This window comes from Pelophylax lessonae (genome assembly GCF_965119305.1).
Source record: "Pelophylax lessonae genome assembly, chromosome: 2".
Classification (NCBI taxonomy): Eukaryota; Metazoa; Chordata; class Amphibia; order Anura; family Ranidae; genus Pelophylax; species Pelophylax lessonae.
Genome location: NC_138769.1, coordinates 323,354,795 through 323,378,657, shown reverse-complemented (window position 1 = coordinate 323,378,657; position 23,863 = coordinate 323,354,795). Strand labels below are relative to the sequence as shown.

Below are 23,863 nucleotides of genomic sequence, written 5' to 3'. Positions count from 1 at the left end.
TCCCAGTTTCTAGTAGCATTTTAGTAGCTTTTAGAAGCATTAACATTTTATTAGCTTTTTTGCAGTACATTAGGAAAAAAAGCTAAAAAAAAAGCATTTAGGAGCATCGAGCGTTTTTTTTTTTTTTTTGCTGTAAAAATGCTCCAAAAAAACTCTACTCTTCTGCTCTTAGATGCTGAAGTTCAAAAAATGCTAATAGCCTTAGGGCTCTTTCACACGGGCGTTTCGTATGTCCGTTTTTCATCCCATCCGTTTTTCGTCCTTTCCGCTCAGGCACTTTTTTTTTTTTTAAACGGACACGGATGACACTTTTGTAGGGTCCGTTCCGTATGTCCATGGGATTGCGGACGTTAGTGGATGACACAGCTGACATCTGTTTTTGCGTCCATTACGTTATTTAAATGGAAGAAAAATATGGTTCTCTTCCATCTCAAAAAACGGAACTGAACGGAATGGACGCAAAACGGATGTCAGCGGATTGTGATCCGCTAACGTCTGCAATCCTATAGACATACATTCGCAAAGGGATGGGAGGAAAAACGGACATACAGACCGCCCGTGTGAAAGGACCCTTAAGTAGTGTGCCTAAATACAAAGGATAACACTATTTAGCTTTTAGGAGCAGAAACAAAATGCTAATAACAGCTTCTAGGAGCTTAAAGAAAAAAACGTTAGTGTGCATGGTGCCTTAAAGTGCTGCCCCTTCCTTTCCTACTATGAATTCTACTCTGCCTGTAGTGCAGCAAAGTTTTGTGTCTGTACAGGTGACAACCCTACTGGCAATTTTAGTGCCAAAGTTGTCACCCAATGGTCTTTGGTGTTTGTATCTTATACTCTAACAATTTATTGTTTTTGTTTGTTTTTGGATCACAAATATACTTTAAAGAATACTATTTTACTTTGATCTTTTGTTTCCTCTGGGACAGATTATCAAGTCTTTACATTTAGTGCCGGTTCACATTTGTGCGATGTGGGAACGCTGCGAATATGCAGCGTGATCCCGCATCGCGTCCGCACCTCTGGCAGTTCACACTGCCATATGCGATACACAGGGGGTGTCAATTAAAAGTTAACGACACCCCCAGTTGCGATCGCATATCGCAGTGCGATCTGCAAGTTCGCACAGAATCAGATTGCACTAGTGTGAACCACTATGCGATCCGATTCTGCTGCGGATAAAAAAAAGCCTCATGTGCGAGTTTAGTGCGGATGCAGTGCGAATTCAGCCATACAAAGTGTATGGCTGAAATTTTCACCGCACATGAGATCACATGTAATTTAGGAGCAGTACGCTCCGAATTACATGCGATCTCCGTGATCGCACTAATGTGAACCGGGGCTTATGACCAGTTTAATAGTATATGCATACTTTTGTTGTATGTCTGCTTTCTGCACAATGAGTATTTGATGCATTGATGACATATAAGTACCACATATAGTACTGTGCAAAAGTCTTAGGCATGTGTGACAAAAATGCTGTAAACGAAGAATGCTTTTAGAAATAAAAAGTGTTTAATAGTTTATTTTGATTAATTAACATAATGGACAGTAAATGAACAGAAGAGAAATCCAAATCAAATCAATATTTGGTGACCACCCTTTGCATCAATTCTTCTAGGTATACTTGCACTCTGTGGGAGCAAAACCATGTTTTCATGCATCGCTTAGCCATGTCTTATGCATGAAAACATAGTAACTGGGGTGCATAAAATGGCAGCAGGTGCTCTGGACTGATGAGTCAAAATGTTAAATATTTGGCTGTAGCAGGAGGCAGTTTATTTGCTGAAGGGCTAGAGACCAGAAGAATAATGAGTGACTAGCTTGCAAGGTGGAGATTCCTTGCAAGCTTGGGGCTGCATTTCTGCAAATGGAGTTGGAGATTTGGTCAGGATTAATGGTGTCCTCATTGCTGAGATATATAGGCAGATACTTATCCATCGTGCCATACCAACATGGAGAAGTGTGATTGGCCCCAAATGTATTCTGCAGCAGGATTACAATCCCCAAACATACAGCCAATGTCATCAAGAACTATTTTTACTGTACAGAAGAACAAGGAGTCCTGGAAGGTTTGGCCCCCACAGAGCCCTGATCTCAACATCGAGTCTGTCTGGGAATACATGAAGACACTGATGGATTTGAGGCAGCCTACATCCACAGAAGATCTGTGCTTAGTTCTCCAAGATGTTTGGAATGACCTACCAGCCTAGTTTATTCAAAAACTGTGTGGAAGTGTACCTAAAAGAATTGATGCTATTTTTAAAGTGTTACTAAACCCACAACAGTAAAATCATTCTGTATATGCAGTACAGCATGCTTGTTATACTCAATGTGGAACCTAAGGAGTTATTCCTCTGCATTGTGTAAAAAGGCTGCTTAATCCTGTATCCTCTGATCCTCCTCTTCTTTGGAGTCAGGCAGCCCATGCTCAGTTTGGTGTGTATTGCTAGAGATTTTTTTTTTCATGCGATTAGCACAGGGCCAATCAGCACTGTCCAGACAGAGGGTTAGGGGTCCTGAATCCTGATAGGACAGCTTAGTGCAGTATGAAAACCCCTCCTACAAGCTTTACAAGGAACTGATAGAAGTGACAACACTACTATATACTGCTGATGAGAAAAGGTATTTAGCAGTTTATATTTACTAAAATAATTTCCATGTTCTGTGTACTGTGGGAGACCGGATATAGTGAATGCAGGATCCTGGGTTTAGTAACACTTTAAGGCAAAGCGTAGTTGGTTTAATTTCTTTTGTTCATACAGTGCCTTGCGAAAGTATTTGGCCCCCTTGAACTTTGTGACCTTTTGCCACATTTCAGGCTTCAAACATAAAGATATAAAACTGTAATTTTTTGTGAAGAATCAACAACAAGTGGGACACAATCATGAAGTGGAACGAAATTTATTGGATATTTCAAACTTTTTTAACAAATAAAAAACTGAAACATTGGGCGTGCAAAATGATTCAGCCCCCTTAAGTTAATACTTTGTAGTGCCACCTTTTGCTGCAATTACAGCTGAAAGTCGCTTGGGGTATGTCTCTATCAGTTTTGCACATTGAGAGACTGAAATTTTTGCCCATTCCTCCTTGCAAAACAGCTCGAGCTCAGTGAGGTTGGATGGAGAGCGTTTGTGAACAGCAGTTTTCAGTTCTTTCCACAGATTCTCGATTGGATTCAGCTCTGGACTTTCACTTGGCCATTCTAACACCTGGATATGTTTATTTGTGAACCATTCCATTGTAGATTTTGCTTTATGTTTTCGATCATTGTCTTGTTGGAAGACAAATCTCCGTCCCTGTCTCAGGTCTTTTGCAGACTCCATCAGGTTTTCTTCAAGAATGGTCCTGTATTTGGCTCCATCCATCTTCCCATCAATTTTAACCATCTTCCCTGTCCCTGCTGAAGAAAAGCAGGCCCAAACCATGATGCTGCCACCACCATGTTTGACAGTGGGCATGGTGTGTTCAGGGTGATGAGCTGTGTTGCTTTTACGCCAAACGTAACGTTTTTCATTGTTGCCAAAAAGTTCGATTTTGGTTTTATCTGACCAGAGCACCTTCTTCCACATGTTTGGTGTGTCTCCCAGGTGGCTTGTGGCAAACTTTAAATGACACTTTTTATTGATATCTTTAAGAATTGGCTTTCTTATTGCCACTCTTCCATAAAGGCCAGATTTGTGCAGTATACGACTGATTGTTGTCCTATGGACAGAGTCTCCCACCTCAGCTGTAAATCTCTGCAGTTCATCCAGAGTGTTCATGGGCCTTGTGGCTGCATCTCTGATCAGTCTTCTCCTTGTATGAGCTGAAAGTTTAGAGGGACGGCCAGGTCTTCGTAGATTTGCAGTGGTCTGATACTCCTTCCATTTCAATATTATCACTTGCACAGTGCTCCTTGGGATGTTTAAAGCTTGGGAAATCTTTTTGTATCCAAATCCGGCTTTAAACTTCTCCACAACAGTATCTCGGACCTGCCTGGTGTGTTCCTTGTTCTTCATGATGCTCTCTGTGCTTTAAACGGACCTCTGAGACTATCACAGTGCAGGTGCATTTATACAGAGACTTGATTACATACAGGTGGATTCTATTTATCATCATTAGTCATTTAGGTCAACATTGGATCATTCAGAGATCCTCACTGAACTTCTGGAGAGAGTTTGCTGCACTGAAAGTAAAGGGGCTGAATAATTTTGCACGCCCAATTTTTCAGTTTTTTATTTGTTAACAAAGTTTGAAATATCCAATAAATTTCGTTCCACTTCATGATTGTGTCCCACTTGTTGTTGATTCTTCACAAAAAATTACAGTTTTATATCTTTGTTAGAAGCCTGAAATGTGGCAAAAGGTCGCAAAGTTCAAAGGGGCCGAATACTTTCGCAAGGCACTGTATACGTTTAATTTTGTTAAGTGATAAAAATAAACTTTTAAGGCCCCGTTCACACTGGGGCGATCCGACTTCCCGGGGCGACCTCCGAGGTCGCGGTGCGAGCAGCGCGCCGCGACCTCGGAGCGGCCGGCAAGGACTTCATAACATTGAAGTCTATGACGGTCGCTCCGGGTCGCCCCAAAGAAGCTCCGGACCCTTTTTCTAAGTCGGAGCGACTTGTGTCGCTCCTATTAGTACGGGTCCGCAGCTTCCCTATGGAAGGCGACCTACGGCGACCTGTGAGGCGACCAGGTCGCCTCACAGGTCGCCCCAGTGTGAACGGGGACTAACACTTCTATTTCTAAAAAACATTCCTAATCTACAACATTTTTATAACTGCAAAATATCCCAGCCGTTTTCTGTCTAAAGCCAATGTTTTTTGTAGTTTTTGGTGGAGTGGTGAGGGTTTAGAAACCCAGTCAAATTGGTATTGCTGTGTCCTCATTAAGGAGATTTACTCTCTATTAATTCTGATTACCATGACTGAAAGCAGTAGTAAACGATGTTTGAGGTGTTATCAGAACAGGAGTAGATTGGAAATCTTCCAATGAGGGCACTTGTTTCTGTGAGAATTATCGAAGAGGTGATTTCTGTGAAGAAATTTCCTCTCACTTACTGTTGTGACTGCATGGCAGCAAGAGAATGGAAACCGATGACAAAAACTAGAAGGGGGTTTTAATCATTCCCTATCCAAAATGGTAAAAAGGTTTTGGCTGAGGATATACTTCAAGTCCTAATCAGTTCATTTGTTTGCTACCGTAACAGTTAAGCATTCTGCTCTTAGTTTTCCCAACCTCACTATCTCTGTCCTTTGGCTTAATATGTGCATCCTAGCTACATGGCTAGTAAACATTTATATAGTCAGGTAAGCAGTTTGCACTTCAGAGCTGTCCAGACAGGTTCTTGGTTTGCTCTGCTTTCCTGAACAATGCGCATTGAATGTGTACTGATTATACACTACATTGCCACTAAAGCTTATTAGTGGCACTATGAGAATAATTAGATATGGTCTATGTGCTATAAACACACTGTATCTGCCACACAGGGTCAGTCTGCATTAAGTAGGCAGAAGAGGCAGCTGCCCTGGGAGCTTCAGAAGGAGATGAGGCCACAAATAGGACAGGACCTGCAACCTATGCTGCTAAGGTAGTTCACAGCTCATGAGGTAGTGCACTTAGGCCTTTTTGACTTGGGCACTAAAGGACCTTGTCTTAGCACTGGCCACACTAGTGTGTGTACACCCTGAGTTTCTGTCTCTAATCTCTCTTTCCTCTACTTTGTTTTCTGGCTTTCTATGCTCAGCTAAGCAAAAAAATGAGCTGCATTCTGTATAGAAAACTCCAGCACTAAAAAATGAAATATTTACAAAAATAGACCTATTATATAGCATACACTGTATTCATAATACTTGTTTTTAAATACTCATTTTGTTCTCCCATATACTGCCCTTGTCTCTAGGTCTTCACCTGGACTCCTCCCATACTTCAGTTACACTGTGGGATTTTTAGGACTTCTTGCTGGTCCTCTTTGTTCCTTCAATGACTACCAAATTTTTATACATGGTAATGAGAAGATAGGAAACCCAAATGTGAGTAACACAAGGTAGAGAATTGCAGCCCATTTTTTAAAATGAAATTGAATATGATATGAATATACGAATGTATGATATGAAAAAAGCACTTTGTTTGCATACTATAGAGACCTTTTGGGTGGAGCATTTCTATATATTTATATGATGGACTCTCCATTTATTTGATGACATATTAAGCATTCACCATATGATATACTGTACTAGCAAGTCTGCTTGTTTGGGCACATGGGATATTGTGGAGTACTACAATCATAAAATATTTTTTTAAACTATACCATTTATCCAAACTACATCAGTGAAAGCCATATTTCTGAAGAAACTCAGTAAAAAGTATAACTAAAACCAAGAACAAAAATGATAACATATTGCAGATTACCAGTCCTTAAAAAATGGAAGTGCATTTCTTTCCTTATTCAGGCTATGGATGTTTTCATTGATTACCTATTGATTGTTCTAGAAATGCTCCTCTGAAGTGAACTGGAAGGAAAAACAATATTATCTTATAATGTAATCACATCGCCCCCATATAATGTAGATGAACAAAGGCAAATATTGATGGCTGGGGCAGGAAACATGTTTTTCACAGGATAACTAGTAATAAAACCGGCCATTGAGGGATTACAATTCGTCTGGTTCAGCAGAAACCTGAAGAATTTCGATCGGTCTATGGGCAAGCTGGTTGTACTGAAGTCAGTCCATCAATCAACTTCAGTACAACCAGCCTTTCGGGTTTTTTTCGGCAGATTACTGTCGGTGGCTATAGCTGTAAGAAGTGATTATTGTATTTTGCCAGTGAGGAAGGCTCCCTGCTCTCCCCTCCAGCAGAACACAATAGAGCTGTGTAAGGAATTTCCCCAACTACACGGACTGTGTTGATGGGGGAATCAAGCAATGTTCTTTCCTTCAACCCCTGGTTGAATGAAAGAAAATTTCATAATATGCAGCCTGTGTAAAAAAGAGAAAAAGGTTGAAAAAAGAAAAGTGGAGACAGAAGCACACGAGAGGAGAGGTGAGAATCTACAGAGACACTGCTTCCAAGGGGAGAGGAGGAGTGAGAAGCTGCAAAGACACACCCGCACAAAAGAGTGAAAGGATAGGAAAGTGCAAAGATACACCTGCACAGGAGAGAGGAGGGGTGACAATCTACAGAGACACCGCTTCCAAGTAGAGAGGAGTGGTGAGAATCTACAGAGACATCGCTTCCAAGGGGAGAGGAGGGGTGAGAATCTACAGAGACACCACTTCCAAGGAGAGAGGAGAGGTGAGAATCTACAGAGACACCACTTCCAAGGAGAGAGGAGAGGTGAGAATCTACAGAGACACCGCTTCCAAGGAGAGAGGAGAGGTGAGAATCTACAGAGACACCGCTTCCAAGGAGAGGTGAGAATCTACAGAGACACCGCTTCAAAGGAGAGAGGAGAGGTGAGAATCTACAGAGACACCGATTCCAAGGAGAGAGGAGAGGTGAGAATCTACAGAGACACCGCTTCCAAGGAGAGAGGAGAGGTGAGAATCTACAGAGACACCACTTCCAAGGAGAGAGGAGGGGTGAGAATCTACAGAGACACCGCTTCCAAGGAGAGAGGAGAGGTGAGAATCTACAGAGACACCACTTCCAAGGAGAGAGGAGGGGTGAGAATCTACAGAGACACCGCTTCCAAGGAGAGGTGAGAATCTACAGAGACACCGCTTCAAAGGAGAGAGGAGAGGTGAGAATCTACAGAGACACCGATTCCAAGGAGAGAGGAGAGGTGAGAATCTACAGAGACACCGCTTCCAAGGAGAGAGGAGAGGTGAGAATCTACAGAGACACCACTTCCAAAGAGAGAGGAGAGGTGAGAATCTACAGAGACACCGCTTCCAAGGAGAGAGGAGAGGTGAGAATCTACAGAGACACCGCTTCCAAGGAGAGGTGAGAATCTACAGAGACACCACTTCCAAGGAGAGAGGAGGGGTGAGAATCTACAGAGACACCGCTTCCAAGGAGAGAGGAGAGGTGAGAATCTACAGAGACACCACTTCCAAGGAGAGAGGAGGGGTGAGAATCTACAGAGACACCGCTTCCAAGGAGAGGTGAGAATCTACAGAGACACCGCTTCCAAGGAGAGAGGAGGGGTGAGAATCTACAGAGACACCGCTTCCAAGGGGAGTGGAGGGGTGAGAATCTACAGAGACACCGGTTCCAAGGGGAGTGAAGGGGTGAGAATCTACAGAGACACCGCTTCCAAGGAGAGAGGAGGGGTGAGAATCTACAGAGACACCGCTTCCAAGGGGAGTGGAGGGGTGAGAATCTACAGAGACACCGCTTCCAAGGAGAGAGGAGGGGTGAGAATCTACAGAGACACCGCTTCCAAGGGGAGTGGAGGGGTGAGAATCTACAGAGACACCAGTTCCAAGGGGAGTGGAGGGGTGAGAATCTACAGAGACACCGCTTCCAAGGAGAGAGGAGGGGTGAGAATCTACAGAGACACCGCTTCCAAGGGGAGTGGAGGGGTGAGAATCTACAGAGACACCGCTTCCAAGGAGAGAGGAGGGGTGAGAATCTACAGAGACACCGCTTCCAAGGGGAGTGGAGGGGTGAGAATCTACAGAGACACCGGTTCCAAGGGGAGTGGAGGGGTGAGAATCTACAGAGACACCGCTTCCAAGGAGAGAGGAGGGGTGAGAATCTACAGAGACACCGCTTCCAAGGAGAGAGGAGGGGTGAGAATCTACAGAGACACCGCTTCCAAGGAGAGAGGAGAGGTGAGAATCTACAGAGACACCGCTTCCAAGGGGAGTGGAGGGGTGAGAATCTACAGAGACACCGCTTCCAAGGAGAGAGGAGGGGTGAGAATCTACAGAGACACCGCTTCCAAGGGGAGTGGAGGGGTGAGAATCTACAGAGACACCGGTTCCAAGGGGAGTGGAGGGGTTAGAATCTACAGAGACACTGCTTCCAAGGAGAGAGGAGGGGTGAGAATCTACAGAGACACCGCTTCCAAGGGGAGTGGAGGGGTGAGAATCTACAGAGACACCGCTTCCAAGGAGAGAGGAGGGGTGAGAATCTACAGAGACACCGCTTCCAAGGAGAGATGAGGGGTGAGAAGCTGCAAAGACACAACTGCACAAGAGAGTGAAAGGATAGGAAAGTGCAAAGATACAGCTGCACAGGAGAGAGTCCACACTTCCTACAAGAAGTTTTTCTGTTGTGGAAGTGACAGTTTCTACCCCATAAAATAACATTTGTTTATGGAATATAGGAATGATAAGGGTGGCTTGTACAGTATATTTACAGTACATGCAACTCTTTCCCTTCAGTTAAAGCCATGCAATTCTTTTTAAACCAGTGGTTTGTTATGTTTGGAATTTAGCATATTATATATACTGTAGAGAATATTGATATATTACGAGGTGGTATCAAAATGTTTCGAGACTAGGTCTGTTTACAGGAAAAGTACTTTATTTATCTACGTTTACACACGATCACCTTTAAAATAGTCCCTTTGCACAGCAATACAGTAGTCCCAGCATTGCTGCCACATCTGAAATGCATCCTGGAAGTCTTCATTTTGAAGTGTGTGGAGCATCTTCTGCTATTCTCGCTGGATCTACGTAATGGTGTCAAAACGGCGACCTTTGAACTGGATCATTGAGCTGGATCATTGCAGCATTGCAGTAAACTTGCCAAATCATATCAAACACCTCTGTGGCAAATTTCCCCTGTTTCATTCAGAATTTCACATTTGATCTTTGTTTTAACTTGCTGTCCATGATGAAATAACAGAAGTGGTAACGCACGTGGACAGAATAGCACCAGTTGCACAGCTCCCGATGTACACAGGATGATGTCTTTTGGCACACTGACTTATGAAGGTCAATGCTCCCTGTGACTGTGCATGCAGCCTTGTGCCACCATCTGTTGGCGTGTTACAGAACTGGTCTCGAAACTTTTGGATACCACCTCAGATATATTTCATGGATCTGTGTAATATCTTGTAAATGCTGAACAATGTTTATCAAGTGGATTGATGAGTATATTACTTTTAAGAAAACCTGTACTGATAGAAATGTAAATGCTGTCATTGCTGACCTACTTCTAAAAATGCTAGTTGCCTGACCATCCCTGGCTTAACTACTTCATTAATCACTGGACTGGAACATAAAGGCAAATTGGGTCAGAATTAAATCAGAGCTCTTAACTCGGCATATTTTTTTAGACCAGAACCCCAGGACATTCTGAAGCTAATGAGTCAGCTTGACAACCAGGCAAGTAGCATTTTTTGAAGCAGTAATTAATGACAGTTTCCATATTTCTATTGGGACAGGTTTCCTTTAACCATAAAGTCAATACTTGGTGGTAGATCCGAATATATATCAACAGTATGTGATGTATTGTATACAATATAAAGTAATGCTGGCTGAGGTTGAGTATTTACACAGAGAGTGATTTTAACATGATACCTAAATATTTTCTGGCACTAGGTGGCAGTATGTAAGAAGTTGACCCTATGCTGTGTTCTGCTCGCTATCCATGTTTCAGTGTCGGATCAGTTTTCTATATCTAGTGATCCAGAACGTTCATTATTTGGTCAGTTCTCAAATCTCTATCTAACAGCAGCCTCAAGAAGACCCAAGTACTATTTTGCCTGGACCCTAGGTGAGTAATGGAAGACTTAAATACCTAATATATGCCAGTTTAGTGGGATGATACACCTGTCCCTTTTATGTTTCTGTGGGAAATTTTCCTGTTGAGGTTTCAGGGAGTGCCACAATGTCATAGTAGAACCATTATTGTGTCATATGGCTTTAGACCAAGTAAAGCTTTCCGTCTCCCCTTTTTTGGAATACAAAATACAGCAATAGGAGACTGGCACTTTTCAGCAGCAGCAACCCACCTGTATTGCTCTAGCTAAAGGATGACTGGTCTCATTTCTTTTTTTCCTACAATTTTGGAATTTAAGTCTATAAATATAGTATGTGTGTGTGTGTGTGTGTATATATATATATATATATATATATATATATATAAATTATTTAATTATTTTTGTTTGCCTTTAGCGGATGCCATAAATAATGCAGCTGGCTTTGGGTTTAATGGAATCTCTGAAGATGGAAAGGAGAGATGGGATCTGTTGACCAACCTAAATATTTTAAGAATTGAGGTGAGAATATCTTAAACATCTACAATAGGGAAAGTATTAACATTTAAACGTGTTAAACAAAATGATGGTTCATTTTTATTTATTATTTATTGACAATTTTTCTTCTATCAATAACATACCTTTCTATATGTTGTTAGTCTCCTTGGAGATTCATGGACTATTCATGAGTAGCTAGAAAGTCAAGATGAGTGTGCAATTGGAAACGTTTGCAATTTGTTGAAAAAGCTTTATTCTTTATTGTTTTTCTGAAATTAGGAAATCTTTTTCATGTAAGAATACTGTAACTATGATGTTTGCTTTAAAGTAAATTTTCCATAAAACTAGGCAATTCAAACTAAGCATCTGATAAAACAAATGCATAAGCAGAGCTAATCTTTAGTGAAAACCACCAACTTCTATGCAAATGTGGAGTTTTGTTTTTTATTTTTATAAAAGTCATATTGGCCCTTCCCTTTGCCTATTGGTCCTTTAGCCTACGTTTACACCAGTGCAATTTGTCATGCAATTTGACAGGTCCAAATCACATGACAAATCGCACCCTTTTGTCAGCAATGGAACTGTTCAAATCAGTGTGACGCCGACTTTGCAAAAAACTTTATCTACCTATACTGTATATCTATGGATGTAGTGATGCATTTACTATATATAAAGGTTTAAAGGGGAACTTCAGTTTAACAAAAAATTAAAAATCAGCAGCTTAAAATATTGTAGTTGATGGCTTTTAATATACAGACACTTCTCAGCCACAACTTCCAGGGCTGTCTTCACCGGGTCTGGCCCATCTTCAGTCTTCGGATTCCCGGAAATTAGCTGTGACTTCCTAATGTTTCACATCCTGCTCCCCACTGTGCTTTATGAATAGACCCACAGCCTCCTGGGACAGGTGACATGTCCCAGGAGGTTGTGGATGGGGGGGGGGTGTTGAACTGTGGAAGTCAGAGTGGGTACCTGCCAGAAATAGGTACCCACTCCCTAAAAAAATGCACGAAGATAAACTGGCTATTAATATTTATAAATCAAATAACATCGTAGATTTTTACATTCACAGGATTTTTTTCCCTCTTAAGAGCAAATCTGACCATGCTTTATGAGGGTTTTGCCTTCCTCTGAATCAACTGTGAGATTATGGTTCTAAGGATATGAGGTTTTAGTTGTCATTTTGTTTAACTTGTTGGATATATGTATTTTTCTTTCTATAAAACTAACTAAATAAATATGGAAGCACGTAACTTATCATTCTTACATGGCATTTTCCCTTGAAGGAGATTAGTTCACAAAACACTTCCTGTGCAGATAAGGGGTGTCTGTAGATAAAAAAAAAAACTGTTCAGCTCTGACCAATGTTGAATATTGCCCTTGCTATAGTTTTAGGCCACTTTCATGCCTCATGATGCCTGGCTGGAAAACTCTTAGAGACACCTAGCTGTTATTGCTCACCTCCACCATCACAGGAGTTAGCTCTTTCCCTGATTCAAACCCCCTCAAATGCGCTTCATTTCTAATGATCCAGTAGCTCTGATTTCAGTGATTGAGAGCTAAATTTTGTGATAGTGGAGGTGAACAAGACGGGTAGGCTTTTCTTAGCAACGTCCTAGGGGGTTTTCTAGTCAGGCTTCATGAATTATGTAAGTGGCCTACAACTATAGTAAGGCCATTATTCAACTTTGGTCAAAGCTGCACAGCCTGTTTTTATCTACACGTGTCTCTTAACATGTTTTTTTGGTAAAGGTGGACTGTAAATTTAAGCTTGGGATTACATGCATGTGTTTTCATTGTGTGCTCACTTTCACACACCCCTTCCCCCTGGCATTTTTTGCCATACATAACTTTTTCCTGCAGTCTTCTAGCAAGTCCAGTGACATCACAGAAGCTTTCTCTTCTTATTTGGTGGTAGAGGGTGGGCATTCTGAGCATCATGTAATAACATTAGCCCATTTTGCATGATGATGCAACTCCTAAGCAGCATGTATAGGACAGACTGAGCTCAGAGGAAATGGATAGAGTGAAGTGAGTGTCATTCTGTCCCAAGAAGACCAGCTATGGCAGCTAGTGCTCAATTTTTTTTTTTTGGGGGGGGACAAACACCCCTCTAGGTCCGCACTCACCTCATCCACGGTCGTGGCTTCCCCAGCTTCTCCACCCGGCTAATCCGGTCTTAAGATCTGCCTCCTGTCCTGATTGGCTGGAAGACAAAAGCACATATTGATTCGCTAATGTCACAGTTGGGTGGGTTTGGAGCCCAACCTTTTATAAGCCAATTTGAGCCTCAGGCTCTAATCATGTGGTTCCAAAAAAAATAAATAAAACGTATATAAACCTATAAGTCCGGCACCATGCATGGAAATTAGGGGAACAGCGCCCCTAATGGACTGGCTGACGCTGGCTTGAAGTGTGGAGAGGCTAAGCAGAACTGGGCAATATATTTTTTTAATACAGTAGGGAGGTTGGGATATTGATGTGATTACTTTTAGGGCTGGTTCACACCACAAAAACACACATTTAATATGTTTTCCGGGTGTATTTTTGCTTACAGTTCACACCACAAAAACTCACTCCAGATGCATTTCTGCATACATGATTTCAATGTGTTTTTGATACTTTTCCAATGTGTTCCAGTGCGTTTTTCCCAAGGTTTCTTGGGGGTTTCATGTGATGCGTTCTGGTGCATTTTTGATACGTTTTGCCGCATTCCAGTACAGTTCTGTGCAGAAAAAATGCAGCGTGTTCTTTTTTTCTGCACTGGAATTTACTGAAACTGACCGGACTGTTGTGAACTATGCCATTAAAACCCACATAATCTACTGTCTATGCATTTTTGATGCAGACAAAAAAATGCACTGGACTGTATCTGCCGTGAACTGGCCCTTGATGTGAAGTTTAATCTTTATAAGTTATTTTTGTTTAATTAGTGTTTGGGTTTAGTGGCTAGTCACACGGCACGAACACTGTCACATGACGGAGGGGTGACGAGGAGATGACCCCAAGCAATGTGGTGCCAGCTGCCATGGAGGAAGAAGTGGTGGTGTTCGCAGAGAGAATCATTAGGTTGGCTTTATATTCAAAGACACAGTCACTTTTATCTTAAATGTCATAGTGACAGTGCCTCTTTATATGAATATGTTGTTTGTACAGTGTATGTATAATTACATTTTGCTAAGGACAATAAGTACTGTTTTGTAAACTTATATACTGTGGTTATAGTTACTTTATACATTACATTCAATTGTGTTCTTTCTATGTTTTTCATTGTAGACAGCTACTAGCTTTAAGATGTTTATTGACAACTGGAACATTCAAACAGCAGTGTGGCTAAAAGAGTTAAGTATTGGCCTCAAAATGAATTCTGTTGATAGGTACAGTGGAAACAAGGTTCTAATAGATCAGTGGGTTATTCCAAAACTCCCAGTTCCTACAGAGTAATACATTACTTTTAGAATTATGTGAACTTAGTTCAGTCGATCAGCTTTGAAATCTTGGCTTGTATCAGCAAAAAAGTACTCTTTGATTCCAAGTGTCATTTTTTATATGTATATCGTTGGTGACTGATATTTATTAAAGCCCTAGAAAATCCAAACACATTCATCAATCTGGATATCTGTCTGCAACATTTATCACATTTGTAATTGGCAAACATGCTTCCAGGGACTGCTCAACCTAGCAAATGTTTTAAGTACAACTGAAAAAATGTGTTCCCTTGGTGCCTGATGGTGAGGAAAGTTGGGCACCTCTAGTTTTAGGAGGGGTATTAAAGTGGTATTAAACCCAAAAGAAAACGTTTAGTATATTGCAGCTAGCTTAGCAAATCTTAAGTGTGATGGCTGCATTAGCTTTCTTCCTTTGCCTTTCAACAGGACAAGCTGTTCTACAGATGTAGCACTTAGAGGGGTGAGTCAAACCATTCAACACCAACAGGGGCACTTACAATGGCCAGTTTGTATGTCTATGTAAAACCTTTATCCCAAAAAGAAAATAAAAATGTTGCTTGAAAAGTGTGAGCTGGAGTTTGGCTTCAATTTGTTAGTGAATCTAAATATGCTAATACATCTAACACCCCCCTCCCTCAAAATTAACAATGCTGCTGTCCAAAGGTGTCCCTGTGTAGCTTAATCCAAAAAGAAGGCACTCTAATACAGGAGGTGTATTACTGGCCAAATCACCAGGGGAAAACAGAGGAGAAAAAATCCTAAGAAAAGAAAACGAATGCAGCCACCACATCTAAGGATTAGTAGGCTGCTATATATTACATTTTGGGGTTTGGGTTTAATACCACTTTAATATAAGAGGTTATTTATTTACATATTACTTACTCCCTGTGGGTTGCAAGTAATTTTCTAACTCCTCATGGTCAGCTGAGCTGACAGTCCTAAGACCTCCCTGCCATTTAATAGATAAAAATAAATCTAAACATCAGATTAAAAAATGCAATTCTTAATTTATGCAGCATTGTTTTCAGCTATGTACAGACCCACACACACTGGTGAACAGGTAAGGAGTCCAAAGGACCAGTTCACCAGGTATAGGGTGCCAACCTGGTGTCCAAAGGTTGTTCTTATTCCCCTTCTCGTTTTGCTGACTTTTTCTTCACAGTTGCTAGGGTTGCCAAATGTTTTAATGTTTTATGTACTAGACTGGTAATATTGGGAATGTGGGCATGTTTCATGCAAAAAAAAAAAAGAAAATATGTAAAAACAGGCTTAGCATTATGGACAGTGAGTGTCCATCAGTAAGAATCGAATTGTTGAATTAAAAATGCAATTATTCACCAATATAGCCTGCCTTCTGTGCAGAATAAATGTGTGTGTTGTGAGTTATATAGGATAATTTGTACAGTAAGCACCATTACCCACTGATATACAGCTCACCAAAAGCGCTGTAATAATCCTGCAAATGTCTTTAAAGACGTCCTTTTGATACACAAGGCCTATAGAGTAATGAGTGTCTTTCTGATTATAGATTCTTGTAGCTGAGAGGAAAATAAGTCTGGTGCTGGTATAACCCAGCAGTTCTGCATGCACAGTTGTATGGCTCTGCCCACTTTCCTAAAATGTAGAATAAAAACCTTTTATGGGGGGATTTATGTTGAAAGTGAGACTTACAGATACTTCTGATTTTCTAAGCAGCCTGACTTCCTATTTTAGGGAAATAACACACCATATACCACCATCTAATTTAGAAATAGCCCTTCTAAATGACTCGGTGTCAGGTGTTATTTTCTAATCAGAATTTGGATAGAAAGATTAAAATGCTGAGAATCTTTGCTTTGTAAGATTGCTTAACCATAAGGCCCCTTTCACACCATCAGACCGATCCAGTCGGCCTGTCCATTTTTCAGGCGGACCTGATCGGGCCACCTATTCTACTCTATGGGGAGGCCGATGTCAGTGGACATGGGTCCGCTAACATCCGTCTGGCATCCGATTTGACAAGATACACTGAAAACAGATGGATAGTGATACGATCGGATAGGATGCTGTCCGTTTTCATCCAATCTCCCCATAGAGGAGAGCGGGACTCTCACAGGTATGTCTCCGCACAGTGAGCAGAGACGGACCTGTCACCTGCCTGCTCAGCGGGGATCAACGGAGTGATCCACGCTGAGCTAGCGGAGTCCATCAAAACCGACTGGCCCGTGTGAAAGGGGCCTTATTGGACTAAATTCTGTCTCTGACAATTGATTTGTACACTTAGAAAAATCGCCGCTCAACCATATCCAGTCTATGTGGTTACTATATGTAAGTGGGTGGGGTGAAACATGTCAGAGGGTGTGGCTTGTGGATACGTGCAAGGCTGAGGCCAATTTACACATGTTAACCACATAGACTGGATAGGGTTGAGCGGCGATTTTTGTAAATATGCCACACACTACTGGATGGTGATATTTCAGCCAGCACCCTATTCCAGAGTACTAGTGGGTTTATTTACACTCGCCTTCTTTGTTTAGAGTGGCACTACAAGAATTAGCAGGTGACAATTGATTTGTTTTCAACAAATGAGGACATTTTTTTAAAAGGTTATTCCTATGCTATTAAGTGATTCTATATGAGAGAACCGTCTCAGGCTGATTGGATATCTAAGGCCTAGTTTACACATGTTATTGGAGGGTGGCAAAAATGTGCGGTTGAGATGCATTTTTACTGCCTCCAACCATTCCCTCATAAGCTGCAGCGAAGAGGGTGTACATATGCCACGGCCACAATACTTTGCATCATGGCGTAGCAAATTAACCCTGCTGTCAAGCTCAGTGGGCAGTACCGCCTGTCAAGCACATGGGGGTGCCCTGCAGCCTCATGCAATGTATGTAGTGCTGTGAGGGTTTAGGGATTATGACAGGCAGTGATGAGGCAATATAATGCCTCCTCACCGCCTGTCAAATGCCCTCTAAAAAACTGCCCAATGTTGATGGGCAACACATATGTAAACCAGACCCTCAGGCCAGTCCGAGGAAGGTCATTGAGTCATCGTCTCATTTAGTAGCAAAATAAAAACCTAGCCTGCTCCCCATTATTGGGCACTCTAGCCATATGGGCTGGTATCCTCTTAGATGCAGGGAAAGGATTATGTAGGACTCGTATAGTATTGTTCATATGTTCCATATTATCAGGTAAATGCTTTAAACAGAAATCCCCCCAAAAAAAGGACCCCCTTTCAAAAAAGGCTAAATTGTAAGCACTAATAAGAACTTGCTTGTATAGGATGGTTGGTTTTCTCTCTTGAAAGGAGAATATTTTTATTTTGTTTTCAGTGGTTACTAGCAAGGTTCATTTGTGTAGATTTCTTAACTCCTGTCATTCCTTAATTACAGTCTAGCTTGTGTTTGGCTGACCTAATCATCCACATTTTTTACTAAATTTTCTCATTTAGGGTGTGTTATGACCGAAGTCCATACAACCCACTGTTGTCCACTTTTGTGCTGTCAGCTGCTTGGCATGGTGTACACCCAGGATATTACTGCACATTCCTCACTGCTGTGCCAATCACGTTAGTAGCCCGTAGGGTAAGTCATATATTAGCTTGATAGATTATGAAGGTGACAGTTACAAAGTAAATGAAAACCCTAACTAAATGACATTTGGTTTCCGAAAGCACTGTGTATTATAAACAATTGCCATTTTTATTTTATATATATATATATATATATATATATATATATATATATATATATATATATATTTTTTTTTTTACCATTTTTCATCCTTTGCTTCATCTTATCTGTTGCAGCCCCTTTCTGTCCATATACATGCATTCCATCAATGACAGGATGGCATTTCTCAAAGCAGTTCTTTTGATGGTGTTGACCATGGCAAGCACTTAGGGTTGAAAATTTGGAATTCATTAAATATGCACTGAACAGTCCATTTTTTGTAAAAATGCTGTACATTTGAAATTAGAAGTAGCTTATCCCCACCCCCATTTCTTGGGTTGCTTTAAGGGTTCACTATAATTTGAATTGTCCTCTGCTGCAAAAAACAGATGCAGTAGTTTCTCATAACAGAAAAGTATCAGTGGTCGGTAGACTATATGGACCACTAATGGACCTCACTTGTGATCCTATGAAGTTTTTTGCTTTACTAACTTTGGGGCTGTTTGGACATTATAGTTCAACACAATGCATTCCTAGAAAAAAGCAAAGAAAAAAAAGTTTAAAAGCACAGTAGAGGCCCCAAATATACTTCCACTCCATATGATCCATCTCTACAAAAAACTGGGGAATGGTAACTTGCTGCTTCTAGTGTACATAATATATAAAAGTTTACAGGCATCATTTAAAAAGGGAAATTATGTACATGCTAGTTTCACCTACATTCCAAGCCTTTGCCACCTGTAAATAAAAGATGAAGAGATAGCATGCTATATAGTGAGGTTGTGTGTGAACGCAAATAACATGCTAAGATAACTGCATATAGTGAGGCCAAAGGCAATCTGAAAGGAAGTCACAAGGTTTCTAGATAGTCTGGCCTGATACCATGTGATTAGTGTGAAGCAGAGGCTGGAGGGATATATTACAGACAGGAGAAAAGCATTTAAAGGTAACATTTTGTGTGATTCAGATAACGCAAACTGTAGCTGCAGTGCAGAACAGGAACCCTCTAGTACAACATAGTGGCTTTACGCTTCTGCCTACCACCTTGATCGCTACAGCCCCCAAATTCGCTAAGTGCATAATGGCTTTCCTGAAAGTCAATATCTGCATGGCACATTAAACATGCTCTTCACTGTGTGATAACAATCAGGTCTGATGATACGATGGTCAGGAAGAAAGTGCAACTTTATGGCACATGTGTCAATCACAAGGCCTGGGGGCCGAATCCAGCCCTCCAGGCCATTTTATGTGACCCTCGCACTTCTACTGCAGCTGCACCAACCCCCTTATCATTGCCCTCACATTGTATCAGCAATCAGGAGCAGAGAGGAGGACAGAACTCCTCCACCAGATCCTACACTTCTCCATGCAGCCACAGAGAGGCTGGTATTTGCAGTCCCTCCCCTTTAAACAATGGGCAGCAGAGAGAAGGACAGAACTCCTCCTACAGATCTTGCACCTCTCTGTGCAGCCACAGCAGCCTTTCCTCTCCATCTCTCCTGGTCTCAGCATTCAGCAGACTCTTACCCACCTCTGGTCCTCCTCCAGAGCCTGCACTTTCTGCTTCCTAGCTCCAACTCAACCTACACTCTGCTCACCTAGGCAAGCAGAGCAGAAGTGAGAGTGGATACCTGTCAGAAATAGGTACCAGCTACCAGAGGACAAAATGTTCACTACAATGGCAGAAGGTGGGTGGGGAGGAGGATGAGCAGAACTTCACATTTTAGGTAAAGTTCCTCTTTATCTGAACAGGCTGAAGGTAAATGCTGACTGGTTACTAAGCACAGCTGCTACATATTCTGTATAATTCAATTCTAGTTACATTCCCCCAATTTATAAAAGTTGCCCATACATGCTGCTAATTAAACGTGAATTTTCTTTGTTTTAAGAGAATAAAAACTTTGCAAGTCTTTATGCAATATTCAAGGATATGTAATATTGACACAACATGCAATTATTATTATTTCATAAACTGTTTCTGGGTTTAAACATAAAGGGGTAATCTACCACCCAAACCTTTATTTCTTTGAATAGATTGGGGGAGGATAAAACCTCTGTGTAGTTTTTATTGACCTGACAGAACGTCTAACTATTGTCCACTCCATCAAAAACTTAAAGGAGAAGTATAGCCAGAGTTTTTTTGTCTGTACTTCTCCTCTGGATCACAGTAGTGCAGTTTGTTCTGCACTCCTCTGACTCGTTTTCAGATAGTGATCAGCCATATGGTCAGGATCCACCAGAGACCTAGACTGGCACCTGCCTCAGCCTCTCAGTGATTCACTGAGAGCTTGAGCCAGCTCCTCCCATCCCCTCCACAGTGAGCACTGGAGGGGAGAACTGAGCATTCAGAGGTGTGTGATTGCTCAGGTCTCACTGCAGAGCCCGCGGGGGGACAGATGCAGCATCGGATCGATGCTGCATCCACTTAGGTGAGTATAAATGTTTGTTTTTTTTAAACCCTGAACTTCTTTTTTTTTTTAAAAATTGACAGGGATTCCATATGTGCTAAGCAGAAGTATAATTAATCCACACATTTGTCAGTTATGTAAAGAATGTGTGAAAAATACATATGCTATTTTTTTTCTACCACTAGGTGAGGCAAAACATACGTCCATTGTTTCAGCATACAGCATTACACCGATTTGTTTATGCTGTAATAACTTGGGCTTCTACACAAATAACAATGAGTTACACTGTGGCTCCCTTCATACTACTAGAGCTTGGACCATCACTGCAGCTGTACAGGTAATAGACGGAGTGTGGAAAAAGTGTATTTGGTATTGAATGTGTAAATCTGAAAGTTCACTATCAGGGCTGTTTATAAAGGTTAAAGCAAACCTGTGCTTGATGCTATGTAATGCAACAGGTCCGCTTTAAAGCCCCCAGGAAAATAAACTTGTCTTTTCTTCGCTCTGACTGCTTTGTTCATCTGCCAAGATCGTTGAAAATATTTGTTACATCTGGGTAGAGATACATCTGGGTAGAGATAGGCATTAGTATGGTCAAAACTTAAGTTTGGACCAAATCTGGAAGCAAGCTATAACCTAAATCAGCACCCAATCAGCCATGACCAGAGAATTCCTCGGCACAGTAGCTACATGTAATAAAGGGGCAGGGATGGTTGTGACATCATTGACCTAACATTGCCCTTTTTTGCACGTGGCTGCTGAGTAGTGAATGCCTTTATCATGGCTGCTTAGCTACTGATTTGGTGAGGGTGAAAGCTTTCTTCTGTTCTCTCTGCTCATCTGTACTTCTGGGCATGTTGGAGCATGTGACTCACTGCCCTTTATCTTATTTAACAGCATTGCTGAATGGCTCAGCTCTGTCTAATAAGTACAAAGAGACAGTTAGCCCTGTGTAAGCTCCGACTAGAGGTACAACTAGGGCTTGACTTCCTCACTCCTGGGGGCTGAAGAGAGTAAAAAGAAGTGAAGGAGAGGTGAGTATAGACTGCTCAGGGTCTAAGCTTGACAGTGGCCAGCAGTTGCCATGTAGAGGCAAAGCATGAGTTCCCTTTAAAGCGGTTGTAAACATTTACATATACTCAGTGAAGTGACTGGCCTCAGGCAGTACTTTGAGATGAAACTAATTCTCCTAAATAAGATGTACCTGTTTATCTGAAGTATTCTCTTCTCTACATATATTCAAAGTCCAGGATTTATAAAGCTTGTATGAAATGTCAAAAAAACGGGGCAGAGATCAGAAATGACACCCTGCAGAGCTCAATGAGGAGAACTCTGACTAATTAAAAGCTAATTGGAGGGAAGGAGCACACCCCCTTCATTCAGCACACAGAAACATAGCTGACCTGTCAATCACAGGCTGGGTGTTGGAGAACTTGTCAGAAGTAACTCATGCTGATAGCAGAGGAACAAAGCAGCAGACAGAAATGACAGTGCTCTGGATTGAGACCCGTGCACACTATGGAGGCATATGCTTTGTTCATATTCAAGGTTTACAACCACTTTAAAAGATAAGGTTTTTTAAAAATCCTACTTACCTAGGTGGATGCAGCATTAGTCCAATGCTGAACGTGTCACCTGCGGGCTCTAAAACTGAGAACCGAGCGATCAAAGACTACTGGTCGCTCGGTTCTCAGAGCTCAGTTAGCAGAGAGCTGGTGGCTGTTAGTCACTGATTTCTGCCCCCCACCACCACCCCACTGGAGCACTGGGCTGTGGAGGGGGCAGGAGCGGCTGGCACAAGCTCTCAGGCTGAGCCACGTTCCGGTTCAGGGTTGTGGGCGGGATCCTGACTTTATTGTCACGATCTTGCCCCAGCCTTGACTGGCTCTGTGACATCAGCCGACAGCAGGCTTCAGCCCTCGGTCTGCTGAAAATGGATCACAGGAGTGTAGAATGAACTGCACTTCTGTTATCTCATGGAGAAGCAAAGCCAAATGAGCTTTGGCTGTAATTCTTCTTTAAGCATGTTTAGTTTGCTTGTTTTTACTTCTCTTTTTTCCTATTTCCAGTTCATTCTGTTTTATTGCAAGCTTATTCCTTACAACCATTCATTAATTACCTACTCCATAGTTTTCTAACCACTTTTCTAGTATTTTATTGTTTTATTTACGTTTAAATACTGCTGTACTGGAATTTAAAAAAAATTCCAATTGCAACTTTAGGACATCAGTAGAACAGTGGCCTAAATAATTGATTGTAATACAAGGTGTCCCCATTTCCTGTGGACATTGTCCTGTTTAGTTTTAGTTTGCCAACGTTTCCAGAAATTTGGCACTGTGGCTTTTAACTTTCAGAGGCCACTTCAGTGCACTGTATTTTGCTGACCTAAAGATTGCTGCTTTATAAACAGGTGGGAATAAGGTAGATTATTCTGAAACCAGTCAACCAATGAACCAAGCTGCTGCAGATCAGGTTCATTATAAAGGTTCTACAATCTACAAATTTCCCCTTTATATTTATTGCTTTTGTTTTCTGTTATGGAAATATTCCATCTGATTTATGTCCCTGCTCTTTGTTTTCTCTCACGTTGTCCTATAGTAATACCTTACAGAGAACCTGCTAACATATTAATTTCAATGCCTTCCACTAAATCATGGTAAAATGAGATAATGCCTTCTTGAGGACCTAATTGGATTTCTTTGTTTATGTTATAATAGGTGATGCAGACTTATGACTCTCTCTCTCTCCTTGCAGGTCTTTGTTCTTCTGCTTGCACATTCTTCCTATCTTTCTAATCATGGTTTTACCTCAAAGAAAAAGATCTGTCTCTGTAAAAGAAAGCTATGCAGGGACACCTTGTGACCGTAACTACAACCACCTGAAGAAGGAAAACTAATGAGCACTTTCTTCACACCAGACCCAGAATGTTATACAAATAGGAGATTTGCCTGATGTAAAATGACTGTAAATGTTTTTTTTTTTTTTTAAATAACAGGTTTATTTTTACCTGCTCTGTGCAATGGAATTGCACAGAGCGGCCCTGAACCTCCTTTTTTTGGGTCCCCCGTCGGTTCTTCTGGCTTCTCTTTTTATGGGGGGCACTTGTGCTGGTTTATTGCAGAGCCTCGCTTTCTTTGGCATAGATACAGAGAGCGGGTCTTAGCCCTCTCACCCTGCTCCCTTGTCACTGGCTTTTTTTGACAGCAGTGAGGG

At 41.5% G+C, this 23,863-nt stretch overlaps 1 protein-coding gene across 1 annotated transcript in view; it reads left to right on the top strand.

Annotated features, from left to right (window-relative positions):
- LOC309546213 (lysophospholipid acyltransferase 2-like) overlaps positions 1–23,623 on the top strand; it is a 65,545-nt gene extending 41,922 nt beyond the window's left edge. Inside the window, exons 7-13 of the mRNA XM_082245770.1 lie at positions 5,885–6,014; positions 10,482–10,656; positions 11,058–11,161; positions 14,414–14,478; positions 18,023–18,155; positions 20,836–20,987; positions 23,405–23,623. Of these exons, the coding sequence (XP_082101896.1) occupies positions 5,885–6,014; positions 10,482–10,656; positions 11,058–11,161; positions 14,414–14,478; positions 18,023–18,155; positions 20,836–20,987; positions 23,405–23,546 (901 nt within the window). The 3' untranslated portion in view covers positions 23,547–23,623. The remainder of the gene's footprint in view (positions 1–5,884; positions 6,015–10,481; positions 10,657–11,057; positions 11,162–14,413; positions 14,479–18,022; positions 18,156–20,835; positions 20,988–23,404) is intronic.
- Positions 23,624–23,863: the final 240 nt, after the last annotated feature.